General features: G+C 39.2%; 2 protein-coding genes across 2 annotated transcripts; both read right to left on the bottom strand.

Annotated features, from left to right (window-relative positions):
* Positions 1-6,086: 6,086 nt before the first annotated feature.
* Positions 6,087-9,749, bottom strand: prrg4 (proline rich Gla (G-carboxyglutamic acid) 4 (transmembrane)). Its single transcript, XM_051945013.1, has 7 exons — positions 9,445-9,749; positions 9,213-9,324; positions 8,964-9,127; positions 8,857-8,884; positions 8,292-8,433; positions 7,507-7,698; positions 6,087-7,376 (listed from the first exon to the last, which is right to left on the bottom strand). Exons 2-7 carry the CDS (start codon positions 9,304-9,306, stop codon positions 7,349-7,351), a joined length of 648 nt encoding a protein of 215 aa, XP_051800973.1. The 5' UTR covers positions 9,307-9,324; positions 9,445-9,749; the 3' UTR covers positions 6,087-7,348.
* A 3,228-nt stretch (positions 9,750-12,977) lies between these two features.
* eif3m (eukaryotic translation initiation factor 3, subunit M) lies at positions 12,978-18,004 on the bottom strand. The gene is made up of 11 exons (XM_022192036.2): positions 17,861-18,004; positions 17,090-17,222; positions 16,570-16,708; positions 16,351-16,474; positions 16,102-16,196; positions 15,667-15,750; positions 15,470-15,569; positions 14,789-14,870; positions 14,172-14,315; positions 13,809-13,869; positions 12,978-13,219 (listed from the first exon to the last, which is right to left on the bottom strand). The coding sequence occupies exons 1-11, from the start codon at positions 17,900-17,902 to the stop codon at positions 13,096-13,098; spliced, it is 1,128 nt and encodes a 375-aa protein (XP_022047728.1). The 5' UTR covers positions 17,903-18,004; the 3' UTR covers positions 12,978-13,095.
* Positions 18,005-19,909: the final 1,905 nt, after the last annotated feature.

Raw genomic sequence — 19,909 nt, forward strand, 5'->3', positions numbered from 1 at the left:
TATAGAGAATGGATGGATGGACTTTATTACAGAAATTTACATGTTCTGATACATTAGAGGGCTGCACAGTGGAGTAGTGGTTAGCACTGTCTTCCTCAGAGCATCATCTGACGTTTGGTGGCGTGTCCTTTTTTTATCACGTGGTCAGTTTGACAGGTCTGTCAGAATCTGTCAAACGTCACCAAATGTCAGATGATGCTCTGAGGAAGACAGCAGAGGCTGTCGAAACATGTCAGCAAGGTAACCAACTTTTTCTGAATTGTCGGTTTAAATCAGTAATAGTTTCGTATAGTATATAACGACAAAATGAACCTAATCCAACCAGCAAAAATATCATTTCACTGATATTTGCCATTATTTGAAAAAAACATATATATTAAGGTTTTAAACTTGTTTAGCCATTTTAATTGGTATGTTACATTTAAAGGGCAACTTCGATTTTTTCAACCTGTTTTCATATGTCTTTTCATACATGTGAGTGATGGAGAAATGAATTTTCGACATAGCTCCAGTATTTAGCCAGGCAGGCAGCTTAGCAGCTCAGCTAGCAAAAAGTATGGGGCAACTTGCCCCCCCCCCCCCCCCCAATTCCAAAATCGCGCGATAGCTCGCGAAATCGCGCCGAGACCTATCGCGCGATTTCGGAACGAGATTTGCTTTCTAGCGTCCTGAGATTTGGATACAGACCACAACAAAGAGCGATCGCCAAGTAATGTGGAGGTTTTCGTTCACTTCTCATCTCTCATATGTTGTGGGACACTCGTTGAGACTATCCGAGCCGGTCAGTGTGGGAAAAAAAGCACGTTAGGGTGGACTTTGACGTGGGGGGGCAAGTTGCCCCATACTTTTCGCTAGCTGAGCTGCTAAGCTGCCTGCCTGGCTGCCTGCCTGGCTAAATACTGGAGCTATGTCGAAAATTCATTTCTCCATCACTCACATGTATGAAATGACATGTGAAAACAGACCCCAGGTTGAAAAAAACCGAAGTTCCCCTTTAACTGTTCCAGTTAATTACAAATAATAACCAGTAAAAAGCATTTATTAGCATGTTGATTGAAAAAACAGACAAACAAAAAAACAGACCAAAACTGTAATTAATGTCAAAATCTGAATTCTTATAAATATTAATTTATTCTTTTACATTTCACGTAAAGTTACGCAAATTTTTAATTGCTTCTAAATCAGAAAAAGTATAATTATTTTACTGATATTTGCCATTATTTGAAAGGAAAGTTGTATATGCTGTAAAATGAAGCTTAGTAAAACATTTTTCACTGTCATAAATGATGCCACCTGGTGTGATAAAGATAAAGAGACTTTATTGTCATTGTGCAGAAGTACTACGAAATTTGTGTGTGTGCTTATTGGGATTGCTGTACATTACAGTGGTCTGATTATACATGGACAATGCATCTCGTTTCACCAATGAATCATTTTAAATGAGAAACCATCTCCCTGCTAAGTTTACTCCTAACTACAAACCAATTATCTTGACAAAACATGTATATGCCCATGTGATGGTAATGCTCTAAATATTGTAGTCACTTCATATCACAGGATAGCTGCTGCTTTGTTTCCTGTATCAGTGCACTGTCAAATTTAAAGTAATGGCTCCAGTCAAACTGTGGTGAGAATCTGTCTGACATGAATATTAAGTGTCTCTGACTTGCATACATTTTTGGCAATCAGACCACATGCTTTCCTTGCAGGCACTGATTTTGTGGCGCTGCATAATTTAAAAGCTGATTGGGATTGCTTTTTGGGACTTCCTTTTTGTTCCCAAAAGGGAAGTGGTTCCCCACAGTGTGACCGTGTAAACAGATTAATGACCACATAACATTACTAATCAACACACACGCACACATGGACACACACACAAATTTGGCCAAAGTAATAGTAGTTGTAATAGAAAATTCTATTCTCCCAAGTAAGTAAGCATAATTCTCGATATAAAAATACCTAAAATACTTCTAAAAGTCTGGATTTGTGTCTGAAAATATGTTAAGTGCACATTGTGTATATTGCCAGAAAACTTTTTTAAAGTGCAACAAAAAACCGTTCTGTTCCTTTCAGGTAACTAACTTTATAATATAAATCCCACAGTAATAAATGTGCTAATTACAGTTTTGAGACACTCCGAAATGCAACATGATGATGATTAGGAAGTGTCTTAAATCAAAGTGTACTGCTCACTTTTCACAAATCAAATATGTTGTATCGAGTTGTGCATGATTTCAGATCAAGGCTGTGTCTGTATCCTGTGGTGTTCTGAGTACTAAATATTTTGTTGCCAAACCACAATGATGCATATTTTGTCTTCATTACTCAATGGGAAACTGAAAAATGCTATGAATGGGTCTGGCATGAGGCCAGCCATAGAATAAGGACATAGCTCAATAATTATCACTCCACAATGAAATGTAATGTAAAGCCTGACTGTCAGTTGTCTCTTCCACAGCTGTCTAGTGTTTTAGAATGTCACTTTGGTGTAATATTGCTTTGTGTCACTGTTTGCAGCCCCAGCTGTCAAACCAGCAATATATCTCCTCCAAGATTATTGCACAATGTCAATCTAAAAACTGTCATTAGACTAAAATATAGGCAAAAATATATCTTCACATTTCTCAGTTCGTGTGGTTACACCAGAGAGAGTCCATGAGAAGCTGTTTGTTGGCAGCCAAAGGCAATTTACAAAACCTTTCTATCCTACTGCAGCATGCTGCAACAAGTAGCACACAGCAGAGCAGGTAGTGAAGATGACTGGCAGGCTCCTGCATATAGAGTAGCTCCACAAGAGGGCTGCAGGAACGTGGCATTGACTGTAACTTTCTAGGATTTGTAAGTGCTTTGAGTTTGGAAGAGTGAATTTAAATGGCAGTGAGCTGTTCAGCTGTGGCACAAACTACAGTACAAATGAACACAGATGTATCAGTTGTCAGATATATGTGTTTCTATTGTGTGGTGCTAAAAGCTTTTTGCTTGTGTTTTTTGGTGGGAGTGTGATCAAATACATATCCCAACAACAACTCTTAGGAAAGTCCAAGTCAGTAATTCCCTCTACACAGTAACAACTGACCAATCATGGCTTTTGCTACACTTCAGGACACCACACCACCCAGCACTCCATGTCTTTTTGAGAGGAAAAAGTCTGTAGTTGTTGACGACGATGCGAATGACAGGATTACAGTTAAGATGCCGGCTGTAGAGGCATATGAAGAGTGTGCTGTTGAGGAATAGGATTAGAGTGATGATGATGAGGATGAGGAAGACAACTTAGAGAGCAAGAAACCTTGAGATGAGATGTTATGTGGACTTTGGCTGTCAGAGCAAAGGTGCAAACATGAAGATCATGATCGGAAAAAATGTCTTTCTGTGCAACAATCACATTACAATGTAGAGGAGATCTTGAGTAAAATTTCACTGTAACTGTGGGTATTGCTAGTAATTGTCAGTACTATGGATGGTGCTGGCAGAATCATCACAGTGAGAAAGTACCGGTTGTCTTTGTGAAGGCAATTTTTTTCATTTCAGTCACAGTTGCTCTGTATGACCTCAGAGCATGATGGGAAGCACTGGACTCTCACCTGATCTAACAGCTCATGTCAACTTTTCTTCTTTTCAAATTACAAAAATTCTGCTTGTTCTGGTTTATGGTGTTAGTAGTTGGCAGTGCTAGTTGCCAGTGTAGTTGACAGTGATGTTTATCAGTCCAAGAGATTAAATATTTTCATATTACAAACAACAAACTGCACACAAACTGCACATCATTTGAGCATTTCAAGCACTCAACCTTCCGATAAGCAGGATGTGAGGATGCAGAGCTCTAAGACTAAGCATCTGTAAGATCAATAGTTGAAGCTATTGTCTTATATTTCTTTACACTGTTTTTGATAATTAATTATTATTTTCAGTTTATTCAGCTTGAGAGGGACAGGTCTGCTCAGCTGATTTTTATACAGCAACAAACTTGTACGATGCTGATATAAACGAGAAATAATTTAAGATAGAAGTTCAGCCCTGACCAGAGATCGGATCGCCTTCACAGCACTTATGGATCTGATTACATCTTATCAAATCAGAATCAGGTCCAATAGAGGTTTCCTTTCTTACCTTCTTTTTTTTCCCTATCTACAGCTAATATGTGTCCCAGCTGATAGATGTATTACCACCATCTACTGGACAACATGTGGAACAGTAAAATGTCAGTAAAGGAGGCTAAATTCCTTTCTGAATCTGTGGGGATTTTATTATAAAAGTCTAAAATTCAGTGTCTGAAATCAAACTTTACTGCTCACTATAAACATTCAAATGTAAATGAACGCAATGCCTGTATCCTGTGTTATTCTAGGTACTACATGATACTAAACATTTTAATGCAAAATGTTAATAGTTACAGTTTAGACAGTGTCATAAATGGGCCTGGCAACAGTTGTGACAAAAAATATGAATGCATGTGACACCATAATGAAATTAAAGAACATGTTTATAAATTCATCAACATTGCTGAAAAGAGAGAGAATAAGAGAAAACTGCTGGCGTTGAAGAGGACTATTGGCAGCCATACTCTGCTGGCTAATGCTGTTTGCGATTTTCATTTTTAGGCATGTACGCACATGCATAGGCACAAATCTTTTCTCTCCATGTTTGTACACATCAGTAATTGATTGCCCTAAATAGTTTTAATTATGATTCATGAGTCATGTGTCTTGTCTAGTCAGTTCTTTGTGTATACATAGTATGTAAATAGTCTTGTTTTTTTTCCTTATCATGTCCCAGTTCTTCTGTTACTGGTTTTCCACATGTTCATCTCCATATGTTTGTATGTAACCTCTCTGTGACTTTATTTCTTACTTTCTATCAGTTTGTTCCCATGCTTTTGTGAAATTTGGCTTTTGATTGATTTTACAAGCTTCCTGTGTCACTTTGATTTCACTTGGACACTTCACTTGGACTTTTGTGTCAGTTTTCATGATTAAAGCTCACTTTTTGTATTATTTTCTATAATCTGTCTCTGCTGTCTGCATTCGGACACTTTCCTGATCCTCTATCACAGCTTCTAATTTTCATTTCTAGGCATGCACACACATGCATACACACAAATCTTCCCTTGCCATGTGTCAGTTTGTCAAAAGATTACCGCTGCATTTTCTTATTTGCAAAATGTTGGGGATACATGGGTTTGGCTGTAAATTAACAATCCAAATTGTAAACTGGAGACACTTTTTTTTAACCTTGAAAACTTTGACAAAGTTTAACAATGCAGTGAAACCGTTTCCTTTACAGCATGGGTTATTTGAATATGTATGCTTCTGCTATTGTTTTACATGGTATTACAAATGACAACCATTAAGCCAAAAGAAGTTAAATGGAAATCAAAGCAGTCTATTTATTCTGTGCACAGAAATCTATGTGCAAATGTGTAGATTCTTCCAAGATAAACCCAAAGCCTCAGAGTAAACAAAGCATAAAGTAGGCCAAAAGGGAGAGCACCAATGGGCTACTATTTTCAGACCAGTCTTTGCTTTGAACCATATGTACAATTTTTAAAAAAAAAGCATTCTGGTGGCTTCTCCGATTTTAACGCAATAAAAACAAAAGTAAAAACCTGGGAGCAATTAGCCTTGACTGTGTAGTAGGCTAGTTAGAATAGAATATCTTTTTTTGTCATTGTACATGTACAATGAAATTGAAGGTAGTCAACAATTAATTAGGTGACACACGATTTCAGTGTTGAGGGCAAATGCTTTTCTTTATTCCAGAAATGTTAAAAGGCCTTTTTATCCATCTACACAGCCCAGCTAAAGTATCTGCCAAGCACTCTGGTGGTGTATGTCAGTTTTACCGCTTAGAAATTTATAGAGCACGGTCATCAAACTTATTTGTCTCTCTTTCACAACATTCTACAGTAGTAGTTTATAAAACAAGCCAAACTCACCTCCTTACTGGCTTTATGCTTGAAAGTTAACCCTAGCTAACTCTCACTTGCTTCACTTATCCCAGAACCCTCAAAGAATGAAATTTCAAAACCATGCAGCCATATGCACAACCACAAGTGTGCACACGCCCTCAAGAGAAAAGAGACGAAATAATTTAAATATCCATTTTATTCAAAACAACTATAAAAGATTTGCATTTCAAGTAGTTCTTCTTCCGATCAGCTTCAACAAAGCCCTCCACATATTCTCATAATGTCATTATGAAGCCTTTTGTTAATTCTGCAGTGCATCCTGGGAAAAACATGGCTATGTGCAGCCATACAGGACTTGCACAGTAATTTGTAGGGACATAACTTATTAACTTATGTTGCTTTAATAATATGATGCTCTTTCAAACTACAATTAAAGAAATTACTTTGTTTTGGCCAAACTCCTGTTCTGCATCTTGTAAAGCTGCTGAAATATTCTTTAACTCTTGTTTTCACAGCTCTTAATTTCTTGTACAATTGTCAAATGTTCTTCTGCCAAAATACAAACGTTGTTACGCTGCTTATGTAGAGTGTCTGCAATTAATAAAATGTATGTTGAAATTATAACAATATTTTCACCTGTTAGATGAGCATTCTCATTAGTTGGCAAAACATTCATACTTTTTCTGGCATATAAACTAGAACAAAAATCTGCACATTTTAAGAAAAATAAGAGTAAAAGATGGCAATGTGAAAATGCACAGTGAATCCTAACAAAGCTAGCCTCAAAAGCACTGCACATTTGGAAATGTATTTCCTTTAGGGCAACATTTACATCATGCAAATAAAGACAGTTTTGCTGTTTCTGGTTTTCCTTCTGAAGTAGACAGCAAGTTGTATAACCACACTGATCAGTCCGTCTCTCTGCAATTACAATTAATACTTACTATGTAATGAAACACTGACTGATCTTGCTCTTGCCCTTACAATACGTGCTGTGTTCAAAGCAACTGCTCCTTCAGGGCCCAAGTATTCCAGCAACTTAAAGCTCTTACTCCAACATAACATGGATTCTTCATTTTCACTTACATTTAAAAAAGCAGCAAACCATAAAGCTTATTCATCATAAAGTCGGGGTTACTTTACAAAGCTCAATCACACCTGAGAAACATGAGAGATACATTTTGGCAAAAGCAGGTCAGGAAGACAGAGCTAAAAAGGATTTAAGATCTTATTTCAGAAAACATTACCAAAAGAAACAATTGAAAACATTTAAGTGGAAAAGAAGAGCTTAAATGGGGCTATAAATATCACATATAAAGGCACTTTTTTAAATTTTGAAAAGATGGAAAAATTGATACAGTATAAAAGCACAGTATAGATTCTAATTGTAAAGTGTCTGCTTAATGTTGACAGACATGCACACAAGTTGTCGTGAAGATACTACCGCCGTGTGCTTCCAGATCGTGAGCTAAAATAAAAAAAAGTAAGAGAAGTTGTTAGAAAAACATATCTAAATAAATTACCAGTATGTGGCTGCGATATGGACTGTGAGCAGTGAGTTACAACACAACTGCAAATACAAATACATATGCAAATACCCAGGATAGGGAGGAGGCGGGGCGTCATGAGGTCCACTTCTAGCGGTTGCCTGTTCATAGGATGGCAGTCCTGGTGGGTCGAGCTCCTCCTCAGCAGGTGGGCCTGCTGGAGGATGCACCGGCTGTAGGGAGATCTCCTCTAGTCGCCGAATTATTAGGGAAGCGTTACTCCTCCTCGGACGCCGGATGGAACTGTTAAGGAGAGTAGATGCAATGTATAAAATGCCTACTGTTTAAGCTGACAGATGAAAGTCATCTTTATTCTAGATATACTACTCTACTGTGCACAACAAAAGACATTTGTGGGTTCTACATGTACATTACATGGCATGTACTCTACTGTTAAAATATTTAGGATTTCAAGGAAAAATGCTGGACAGCCCCTGGTCCTGGCTTCTCAAATGTTTGATTAACTTTTTTGATTAACTAATTTGATTAACTTCTTTAGATTCTGTTACATAGAACAAGCACTTTCATTATTATCAACTTGGGTTTTGAGAAGCTGTGACATGATTTTCCACTTTTTTCACACCACACACAAAATGATTAGCCAAGAAAATACTGATAGTTGATTTAAAGTGGTTAAAAACAATACATACTAAACAAGAACAAATACAGTGTGAAAAAATAATCACAGTTGCATTTGAAAATTTGAAAAGTTCATTGGTTTACAGTGCAAATGAGTTCTACAAGTGCCCGTGGCTGTTCAGCGGTAATGCAGCTCTAATGCAGTCCAATGCTGAAGTCAAAGTGTGCAGGGACAGATTCGTTTCAGGGTTACTCACCCTCCACGGCTCATGTTGCCTTTGCATTTGTCTTGACAGAAATACCAGACCATGAGGCCAATGATAACTATGGCGACTCCAGCTACGACGAGTCCCACCACAAGAGATGTCACATCGATCCGTGAGGGGCCTTTGTTCTTTTCTGAGGATCATCACAAACCACAGAGAGTAACTGGACAGCAGTGATGTTGCTTCATGTTAGCTCCACTGCACAGTAAACAACCACCGGAATATCACAGGGTGGTTGCTCTTTTATTCAGATATTCCAGCAGAATTGGACAAAAGTTAGTTCCTCTGCACTTACAAAAACAATGATTACATAATACATCACCACTAGTGCAAAGCAAATGAGAATGAACTGGAATTTGAACAACTCCTTGGGCTGTAGATATATCAAAGCCACTATGCATTGTTGAAAATGTAGCGAAACTGGTTTCAAGAGTAGCAGGAACATAATGGCTACAACGCAGGCAAAGTGTTTCTGAAGAACACCTCCACAATTATTGTCATTACATTAGATTCTACAGATTAAAAAAAGACGCAAATGAAGGTATCTCCCTCTCACCTGCAGTGTATTCCTTCCAAAAGGTATTCTGCAAAGACAATAAAAAGTGATCAGTATTAGGAAGTTTCTCTCTTCCTGTTCATTAAATGACGTCTGCGTCACTCAACTGTAGCTGGGATGTTCTCAAAGACCTCCCTTGCTTCCTCATAATTGCAGACTTCTTCATAACACTCCCTTTCCAGGTTGCCAGGAACGAACATCTCAAAGTCGAACCGGTTGAACAGCAGATGGCGACCCAGGAACGAATTTGCGTCCCCCTCATCCACAAACACTGACAGACGAACAGGAAAACTTTAACGATCTAAGTGTGTTAAAAGAAGTGAACTTATTTGGAATCCATCGGCAAAACCTCTCACCTTCATGGTCTTCCTCTGTGGAGAGTAACCTCCTGGTGCAGGCCAGATCTCCACAGGTCAGCAGGAGAAGGAGTATGAACAGGCGAAACAACATGATCGTGTACACTTTGTCCTATACAGTGGGGCAATAAGTGGCAGTTCAGAGGGCAGAGTATCATTACCAACTCACCCTGCTTCTTTAAAACTACTATCTAGACAATTTCAGCCTCGAAATACCGAAATTCTACATTACCTATGGTGAAAAATGGCTCATAATAAAGGGCAGAGTTCAGTTCCAGCAAAATGAAACGTATCAAGAGGAGCGGCAGGTGTGTGTCCCGGCCTCGACGCTGATAAGATGAATCATCGACAAACAGCAGCTCGGTTAGCCAGTTTCCTTCGATAAACTTCAGCACGGTTCATCTTTTTATTGGTAAAATACTGCAACTTAAATTATAAATGGTCTTAAGTTTTTCAAGAGAGCTCCGGTGGCTTTTAAAAGACTTTTGTTTACTCCCAACAGATGCGTCTTCAGATCCTCCTGAAACCACCTGCCCAGACTCGACCAATCGATCATGTTTACCTGGATGACATGATAACTTATGTAAATAACAATGGACGCTAGATGGCAGCTCAAACCACAAAACTGAAAGCACTTATCACAAAGTATTAAACAGGATTACATGTGACGTCTGACTCAGACACCACAATACAAATGCAAAATAGTTGATCTGCCTTTACTCTGGCAGCAGCTACTAATGACTTGTTACATGTTCATGTATAATGTTAAAAATATATACACCGATTAAAATTCCAAAAATGTAAAAGAAAGGAAGAAATATTCCTCTGTCCCAAAAGGGAGAAAACATTTTTGAACACAATGGCCCTGTTGTATAAGTTTAATGATGTAGAGTTTACATGGTCCTAAACTTATACACACTTTTAACTTTAAAAGGAGCAACTATGCAGAACTATGACATAGTCATTTTAATAGCCTATAGGTGACTTACATTGCATCCATTCAGACAATGACATCATATTTTCAGCACTTGTGTTTTGTAACGTAAAGAGACTGATCATGCTCCCTAAAATTTACTGGGGTCATCTCCCACTGCAACCCTTTAAAGGGGCAAATGTATTAGTTTCATCAGAACATCTGAACTCCTTCAGTCTCAGTGTCTTTTACATGTTTACAGTGTTGTATTTTCACCTCTAATGGGTGGGCGTAAATTACACAAGGCTATCTTCTGAGATCTCTGCATCGGGTCTCTTTTAAAAGCACTAAATCTCATCTCATAAGATCTCTCAGTAGCTGAGGAGCTGGTGACTACACCACTAAGCACTGACCTTGTATGGAAAAAGGTTGTGCAATGGGCTCTGGAGTCATTTTTACAGAGAAGAGTCATTTGTAATGAAATAGACCTATTTTGGCTTTTCCAGCTCATGTAGTAGTTCCTATAGCAACCGTAGAGACACAACAAAAAGCAAAAACATGCATCAACGCAATGGATAAAATGAAAGAGTAAAATGGATAACATTCACCATTTTGCCTGGCAGATCATCCTCCGTAATAGTGTTTATGTTTCACGCTAGCCATGTAAATAGATATATCTTCCTCAGAGCCTCTGAAGAAATGTTTACGTAAAGCAGAGATAGGATGCAACTGAACACTATCTTACAGCCTACTAGATGGTGCTAATTGACGAGCAGTGAGAGTCCTTCTCTTGTACTTGGCTACATCTCTGGATACTGTCAGACCTTGAGATTTACGCAGAGGAATGTCGATACAAAGAAAAGGGGTGAAGGAAATGAGAAATTCCAGACTTTGTGCGTGTGATGTGTGATGTCAGATATTATTGCAACCTCACACTTTGTACTATAATGCTGAAGTTGTAATAAGTAACAACCTGTCACTGCTTGAGAGCTCATTTTGGTACTTCCTGAGCTCACACAGATGGTGATTTAGATCTTTCAGTGAATCAAAAGGAGTTCTGAGTTAAAGGTGGAGTTTTTACTCTTTACACAGTACCAGGTAGTTCAGCCCTGGGCTTCCAAATGACAGGTCAGGCCTCTCCAAAAAATCACAACAGGCATCTTCTTGAATTGAATCAGTCAGAACACATAATATCTGGTGAAAGTAAAGCTTATCTATAGCAGTAAAATACATATAGGAGTAAAAATGACAATGTTTCCATCAAAATTATTATGAAATAGAAGCATGAATTTGTGGAAAAATAGTACAACTTCAAATTGTGAGAATGTGTCTGGGGTAAAGATGTTTAGTTACTTTCCTCCATTGCTGATAAACTGTGCTGCATGAGCAAAAAAGGACAGTTCCTCAGCCCAGCCTCCAGATGGAATATGAAGTCATTTGCTTTTCATCACTGAACAATGCAGAGCTGCCTCTATCTGTCTGTGATAAGAAGAGGTCACGCTGCTTGCGCTAGATAAAACGACCACAGCACACAGTATTTACATCTGAGACATCTCACATGACGGACCATCCACAAAGCAGTTTTGCTAAAAACCAGTGAGACAAATTAGAGATAAGGAGAGAGGGGGATCGCTGGCAAGAATGAGAAAAGTAGCCGAGAGGCAACTGCTTGCAAAAAATGGAGCATATGCTGAAAGACGAAAATTAAGATGTAAGGCTTTGCAAACATTCTGCTAAGCCTCGGCCACATTAGTTTCTATCTGCTCTGCGCTCCACCTTGCGGGTGGCTGTGATGAGGTTGTGCTCCTGAGAATGTGTTTTGTGATTTACACCCGCTGATAAGGGCTGGAGATGCTGCTCCCTGTGGGCAACTGGACGTGAGAGGTGAGCCTTAGCAGACCTCTGGTAGGACAGGAAAAAGAACTCACTGTAGCAATAAATGTATACCTCCAATACTCATTTAACCTGTAAAGTTCTTAGTAGTAGGGCTCAAATGCTTATATTTTGAGTGTTTACATAATCAGAAGTGGCCCAACACAAAGTAATCATTTGCATTGTAGCTGAATACTAAAAAAGCACTGTGGGTTCAGGGTGGGGGTGGGGATTCACAGAGTGCAATGTCAGTACTCTGCACTTCGTCAGTTTGTGCTGATTTCATCACAGTCCCAGAGGGAGATAACTCCAGCAGAACCCTTTTACACCTAATGCCTGGGTCATACATATTTACATTTCACATCCTAATGTTCTGCCTGAAAACAGATTATTGTGCTGAGGAAAGGGCAATTTATTTCACATCAATGGGCAGCAGCAAGGTGAACTGAACACTTTAATTTAGACATCTTTGTTTTTCCACAGTTCAGACACATTAAGAGGCAGGGAGTCATGCTGACTACAGTTGAACAGTATCTATCAAGCAAGCGGACAGTTGCAAATTTGCAGCGGCAGTGAATCAGCCTACACTACAAGTGTTGATGCTCAAGTAACGCAGCTCTGACCTCAGCAGACAGGGTCATCTTAAGTTCACATTACCATTGTCACCTCTCATGTGTTCTCAGACAAGTGACCCTCCTGTTGCAGGCCATTTCTCACTCCAAGTCACAGCTCATCTACTATAGTGGCATGTTGTCCTTTAACTAAAACCAGATGTGGAGAACCTGTAGAGGACGGCCCCCAATTAAAGTCAGGTTTGTGAAAAGATAAGGCAACTAGTGGAGTAGTTATACCTAAAGATTGATTAGACTGTACATTTATTATCCGTCAGTGACACAGTAAAATTAGTTATGAACATAAATACAAGTTGTTTTATATAGTGTATTATTCGATTTTGCGAATAAATGCAGACAAAAAGTGGGTCATCTTCACTGATCTTTTATTAGATGAATATAAAAACTGATCACTTCAGTCTAGCAATCTGGAAAGCAGTAAAGAACCGAGGGTTAGGGCAGTCAAGAGGGTCGGGTTAAGGTGGAATTAAGCGGAAGGTGACAGGGCTTGCAGGCTCGTCTTGACGGCTGCTAGGTTGGCCTTCCAGGAGCTGAGGCTGTCGGACAGCTGCTGCCACTGCTGCTTGCCGAAGGTGCGATGTGTGCTATGGCTGGTTTAGTGAAGACAGAAAAGCAAGAATGTTAAAATGACAAAAACCATGCAGAGTTTAGGTCATCCTCACAGAACAATATAAATAAAACTGTGAAAAACACATCAACATCGACCTAGAGTCTCAAAAGTCTCGCATCTTTAAGCAGCAACAGACACCAGGATGCAGTGCCAAAATTCCTGAATACAACAGTGATCCTCTTACTAATTATTATCGATTCTTGCAGTCGATTATTATCATATCATAAAGAATTAAAAGAACAAGCACCCCTAAATCCAGGAACAATCTTGAAATCAGTATAAGACAAAACAGAAAGCCTCATGCGAAATAGCATCTTGAATGTGAGTTTTGTTTTTACATCATTATAACACGTTGAAAACCAGGAATCTGAATCACCAAAAAGCCCCGAGTTCTGCTTAAAGGAAGGATTGACGAGCACTGCAAAATGACATAGTGAAGAGAATAACGAAACCTCATGATTAACACTGTGTAGACTCCACTGAAATAAAAAACATAAATTATAGCGCACACAGAACTCAAAATGCTACACAGTGAAGCCAAGTATGACGGTGTTAATACAGGTCCTTACCTCACAACAACTTTTCGCTGTGTCTGATCGATTTTGCAGTACACCATTTTGGTCCGGACAGCTACGAAACGAAACAACACACGATATAAATAAAGTGGCAGCAACAGAAAGCCTAAACAGCAAAGAAGCTAAAAGGAACACATTACAAAGATTAGACTGCATGCATAGGTTATCCTGTCATACAGAAGAAAACTACAAGTTAGTCTTTATCTAATGGGCTGTGGGTGTTTCTGTACATACTGTAAACGCAGCTTTGCGTAGCCACTATTCAGTCACTTTCCTTGTCGTTGATTTGTGTTGTGAGAAACACAGTGTTTAAGAAAGCCGGACAGCAGAGATTTATTGGAGGTGAAGCGTTCGTACCGTCAATGACAAACGCCTCGACGTCATCAGCTCCGATCTGCAGTTCCTGTTGCATGGTGTCGAAGGAGATCTCCTTGAATTCCACCGCCATGCCCATGAATGTCAGCAGACGCATCTTGGCCATGTTTTGCTCGTGAGACAGGCCTGGAGAGAAACACGCAGGGATCATTAAGCACAAAACAGTCACAGTCAATTACTCCGGACTCGGGGAGTTTCCCTGTGATAATTGTTTCTACATTCAGGAGCATGCAGTCAGGGAATCTACTCATTAACACAAACATCGCTCCACGCTGTCTGTTTTGAGAGTCCATCCTACACATGCTTTTAATTAGAGCTAAATCTACAGCAGTAGTGAGAAAAAAAAGACACACTGCTGACACACACATTCTTGTACTGTGTTGACACAGTACAAGAATGTGTGTGAAACTTTAGCTCCATAAGACAAAGCACCTAATCAATGAAAAATAATCCTTAAAAATCTTCTGCCACACACATAGTCAATAAAACATTTCTCCTTTATTTACCTGTATCTTAGTTTCTGTGTAATTGCCAACCTGATATGTGTTTGTGTATGTGTCAAACTGATGCAAACGTCAGACAGAGTTGCGGTTACTTACCAAGAGAATCAATGAAGTCTTTGTTACTCTGGTAAAATTTGACATATGCTGCTAGTTTTGCGCTCACAAAGATGGTTAATAGCTGAAAAGGCCAGAGGGAGACACGTGTCATTATATAACCGTACAATCAGCTGGATGACTGTTGTATTCATGGAGGTTGAAAGTTGTTAGTACATCCAGTCCAAATTAAGGTTACAACAAAAAGACTGCACATTACTCTGTCTTTCTGCTCCCTGGTTTGTCCTTGATATGTAAACATTTTAATAACTTCAGAAATGCCACTCCACTGTCCTGTCAAAACCTTAAGAAACTGTGCACGCACGCTAGAAAACACTCATTCATTGTCTCAACCTGTTCAGCTTGTCGTGTGTATACAACCCTGTTGGTCATCATCCAAACCTATTAACTAGTCACTGATTTGTTATTGGGTTGTGGCTCTTTGAGTTGTCACTTTCAATACATGGTAAAAAAATAAATAAAAAATCATCCTTTGTGCATGTTTGTCCTCGTGTGCAGGACTAGAGGAAACGAAGAGGGAGGAGAAAGGGTGCAGTGGGAGGGTACTTATGGCACATGCTAAGTAAATATGCTAACTGTCTAAATATCAACAATCTTTCTCCAGAATAGCAAACGCCACTTTTAATTTCTCAAAAAACACTCTGCTCTTCCTTCAGTACTCACATCATGGATGAGCTCTCCCTCCAGGAAGCGAACAGGTTTCAGGGTGAGCAGGTGGTCAAACAGGAACGTGTTGGGGTCTTTGAGAGCGCGGACGATACATCTGAAGGAAAAAAATAGAACACAGGTGTACGTAGTTGAGTGAATGGCATAAAACTGAGGCTAAAATCATAGTTACTGAACAAGTTGCCCAGGTTTACCTGTGGGCATCAACACGTGCTTGTGAAGCATTATCTTCTGTGTAACTTCCCAGCAGCTCAACCATCACTTTTGCTGCAGCCTCACTGTGAATAAAAGCAATTAAATTGTTGAAAACGCTTATACTAAAAGAATGTATTTGGAAAAACAATGCACACTCTTACAGAGGTCTTAGAGCCAGATGCATGTACAGTATATGCATACAAAGAAAACATATCACGTCTTTATAAATTCAAGTCTATATCAAATAAGAAACACAACATGTAATGAAATGCAATGTATCATGCATCGGCACAGAGAAAGGTAATTTAATAAGAAAATTTAGGCTCCAACAGACCTAAGATACAGATATGTTCACTTAAAACACATAATTTATACAAATACTGTGTATTTTTTTCAAGCTTCTGTCAGTACTAAAATATCCACCATGTAGTTACCTTTTTTTGCAGTCAACCAATGCCTCATACACGAGCCTCAAAAGTGTGTGCTTTTTCTCTGTGTTCAGGTTCCAGTCAACAATCCACTTGCGCACCTGATTAGAACCCAAATATGCATCATAAGTCAACTGCACTAATAAATTCAGCCTGTGGACTTTATGAACATGTGATGGACAATCTTTTGTCATTTAACCGCCTTCATAGCTCAAACTAAAGAAATACATTATCAGACTAGCAGTGCAGACATACCTGATCAAGGTCAGTGGGGATGAAGGAAATGGCATTACAGGTGGCAGCCACCTTAATGAGGCTACAGAAGACGGTGTACCTCACTGGAGTGTTCTCATCCATGCCATGGAACAGGTTACTTAGCCTGCAACACCACAACATAACAGAGATAATCAAGTGTTTTACATAGATACCTGCTTGCTTTGAAATGCTTAAGGGAAAAGACATAACAGGACTCACAGCTGCATCCTGAGGGAGGGTCTCTCTCCTTCACGGAACTTCACCAGCTTCTCGCAAAGGCTTTCAATGAGAGCTTCCTGCTTCTCCGTCTCCAGGATCAACAGCAGAGACACGATGCTATTCATGACGCTCTCGACATCTGCAGAGAGACAGACAGATTAACGACAAAGTGCTATTCACCCAAGAGCAGCCCCACTGCATTTACCATGTTTAGATTTTAAATAGTACATTTAACAGCCATCAGGTGTAAATAATGTCATGCTCAGTGTGTACATTTTAGCTTTCAATGCAAGCCAGTGTAAGGGTCCCAGTCATTTTGGATTTCTGGTATAGTTTATGAGACCCTTTATAGAACTGAGTCAAAAATATAATATAAAAAATAATACAGATGCTTCTTCTAATAACACAAGTCATACAGTATCTACGAATGTGAAGGGTCTATTGTTTTATTGCTGCATTTCTTTAAAAAGAAAAAAATGGCCACAGCTAAGAAGCAGAGGTGTCCTCCTTTATCACCTACCTTTATCATCATCCTTGAGGCAGACGTCACACGCCTCAATGATCTGAGCCAGATCTACATGAAGTCCACCTTCAGCGTTCTCTTCAGAGATATCAGCTCCTTTAGACTTGATGTAGGCTCTCAGCTCTGAAGCCTGTAACATTATACAGCAAATTAATATATATTTGTGGTTGATTAAAATCGAACAGCAGAAAGAGTCCCAAGATATTAATATGCAACAGTGTATGTTATGTTAAAATGATATTTTGTACATTTTTACTCATAAACACACTGTCAAGGCTCACTGTTTTCTGTCACTAACGTATATACTACACATAGTTCGAGAAGATTAATCGTTAAGTGAAATTAGTAAAATTGAAATGCACTAACTGTAGTTATCTAGCCGGCAGGATGCTTTCTAAATCTTTGTTTATTTAGGTTTTTTGCTAACAGCTAGCATTTTTGCTATTCTGGCGTTACAACTTTGAGGCCATTTATACCAGCTTTGGCAGTAAAGACACTGACCTAAAAATGGCTAGTAGCACATTTTCTCAGCTAAGTCACATACAAATCATCTAAACTGTATATTAGATGATATAATTCCCCATAACGTGCTGCCACACATACCAGTATGTAGCTACCAATCAGCATGTATTTGCTGGCTGCTAGCAACTAGCATACTAGCTTTTAAGCTAGCTAGCATGCTAAGTTATCTGGTCGGGTAGTTTGATTTTGGCACCTCATCTGCCAATAGAGCAATCCTGAATACATTTTTAAAGCCATTGGTCGTACCTGGTCTTCCTCTGTGATGTCGATGAAGGCCGGGACGCTCATTTTTGGTGCTTTTGTGAGCCTAGATGATGAAATCCACGCTCCCACCGGCGGTGAGGTCTGACCGGAAAAGAAAAGGCAACAGCGTCGGTGACGTACTTTCTGTTCCGGGTCATGTTGTTAAAGCCACAGCAGCAGCAGCCTCAACTAAAGGATGTCTCAGATCTGTGTGATTTAAAACGTTTAACCCACTGAACTCTAATAGTTTCTAGACTTTTTCAAAATTGCTCATATCACATTTTTGCGTACTGTTGCCTCATTTTTCACTGCATATTTACAATTCTGCACCTATATGAAGACAGTACTGCCATGGCTAGAAGTAAAGAGACCTCAAAAACATCTTCTGTATAATATAACAAAGTTAAAATGTCATAAATCATAAAAGGAGGAAAAGCGAAGTTGGATTTATTTATTTATTCTAAGAAAATTGACATTTTCTGAAGTGTCCACAGGTGTTGCTAATGCTGGAAAATGGTAAATCCCATATTTTACAGTTTATAATTTTTCAGCTTTTAAACATAATATGGGAACTTTAATGCATATATATAATGCTATTCTGAACACAGTTTTTCTAACTGTCATATGCCTAATGACTATCATTTTAACTTGTTTCCAGACTTGTCTCCTATCTGCTTGCTGTAAACACAGCCTGTAGTTTGCCTGAGACTTTTTTTTTTTTTTTTTTACAGAATTTGGTTCAAGGAAATTCTTTACTTTTTTTCATATTCTTAATGAGATAGTGGAATAAAGTGATTTTTGTTAGATATCACAAGGTTAAGTTTAGATTTCATTTTGTTTTGAGAGCGAATGGCTTAATTTTTAGTTCAACATGTGTTGGAAAATTAAAAGTCTCACAGTTCTTTCTGTTTTTACAGTGTGTACCTGTAACAAATGGTGTAATTTTGGTCTAATGTTTAAAGATAACATGGCTTTCAGACTTGCCAGTAGATTTTGGGATTCAGAGGGTTAAAAGCTGTTAGTACCACTATTATGAAGATAAATACTGGTATAAGATAAGAGTATCCAGATGGGTTTGAAAATCATTTCTGCATTGCTTCAGCCTGTAAAGCCCCATTTCATCAGGGATCAGAGGACCTCCTAAATTTTATTTGTCACCCCAGCTTCCTCCAGCTTTCATTTTTTCTGATCAGATCTGTCAGTGTCCTCTCTGGAAGATTAACCCTGGATGTCTTGGATGAGAGTTACTGAGGTGAACCTGATCTCCAAGAGAGGTTATCTGATTAAGCAGCAGTCCATGCTTGTGGACCACCGCGGAGGGGCTGACCCAGAGCTTTCCAACTTGGAAACTCTGTCAGATGTCAGAGGGCAACTCTCTTCCATCCTACACCCGCTGACCTATGGGTGTGCATGTTGGGCCCCTGTGCCAAGTGGGATCCTGTGTATTGTTACCATGGCAGGTCACTTGCTTATTGAGGTGAAGAGGGTAAGTGGAGCAGGAGGTCACCTTAAAACTATGGAGTTGGGTTACTCAGATTTGGGTGTTGAGACCAGCAGTGTGTGATAATGTGGAGTATTTCTTGTTTCCAAGCTGCATAGCTCACAGTTCATCCTTCATGAAAATATGCACGTTATTGGGGATTCATAGCCTATGGAGACACATCATGCCATGTCATAATTTCTAGAAAGTCCGCTTGTCACATATTTCTCTTCACAGTTACAGTAAGGGAACTCAACTCTGTTGCGTTCAACAGGACAAATGCCTCAAAATAGTGTGCTGAGGGGAAAGCGGCTGATGGAGCGTTTCACCATAGTGCTCATATGATGCGTCATTCTGTTGGGAAGGCAAGTGCCTGGTACCAAATCCCACCTTCGCTCTCTCCCTGCCCTTGTATGCTGTCATGGCAGAGAATTTATAGCCATTTCTCCACAAGTATGCTTGTGTAACTCTGAGGCTTTCATTATCTGATTAACAGCTGTTGTCAAGTGCCTGGTGTATTTCAAGTCCCGAATAAGAGTTTTGGAGGCTTTGAAGCTCCAGGTGCATGTGAG

The sequence above is a fragment of the Acanthochromis polyacanthus genome, chromosome 2 (genome assembly GCF_021347895.1).
Source record: "Acanthochromis polyacanthus isolate Apoly-LR-REF ecotype Palm Island chromosome 2, KAUST_Apoly_ChrSc, whole genome shotgun sequence".
Lineage (NCBI taxonomy): Eukaryota > Metazoa > Chordata > Actinopteri > Pomacentridae > Acanthochromis > Acanthochromis polyacanthus.

Excerpts from the sequence above, each read along its gene's own strand:
- eif3m (XM_022192036.2), bottom strand. The coding sequence starts at position 17,902 with ATGAGCGTCCCGGCCTTCATCGACATCACAGAGGAAGACCAG. Across the intron at positions 16,709-17,089 it reads CCTCAAGGATGATGATAAAG|ATGTCGAGAGCGTCATGAAT; the intron begins GTAGGTGATAAA and ends GTCTCTCTGCAG. Across the intron at positions 15,751-16,101 it reads TTGGTTGACTGCAAAAAAAG|TGAGGCTGCAGCAAAAGTGA; the intron begins GTAACTACATGG and ends TTTTATTCACAG.
- prrg4 (XM_051945013.1), bottom strand. The coding sequence starts at position 9,306 with ATGTTGTTTCGCCTGTTCATACTCCTTCTCCTGCTGACCTGTGGAGAT. Across the intron at positions 8,434-8,856 it reads TTGGAAGGAATACACTGCAG|AAAAGAACAAAGGCCCCTCA; the intron begins GTGAGAGGGAGA and ends GATGATCCTCAG. Across the intron at positions 7,377-7,506 it reads CCGCCTCCTCCCTATCCTGG|CTCACGATCTGGAAGCACAC; the intron begins GTATTTGCATAT and ends TTTTTATTTTAG.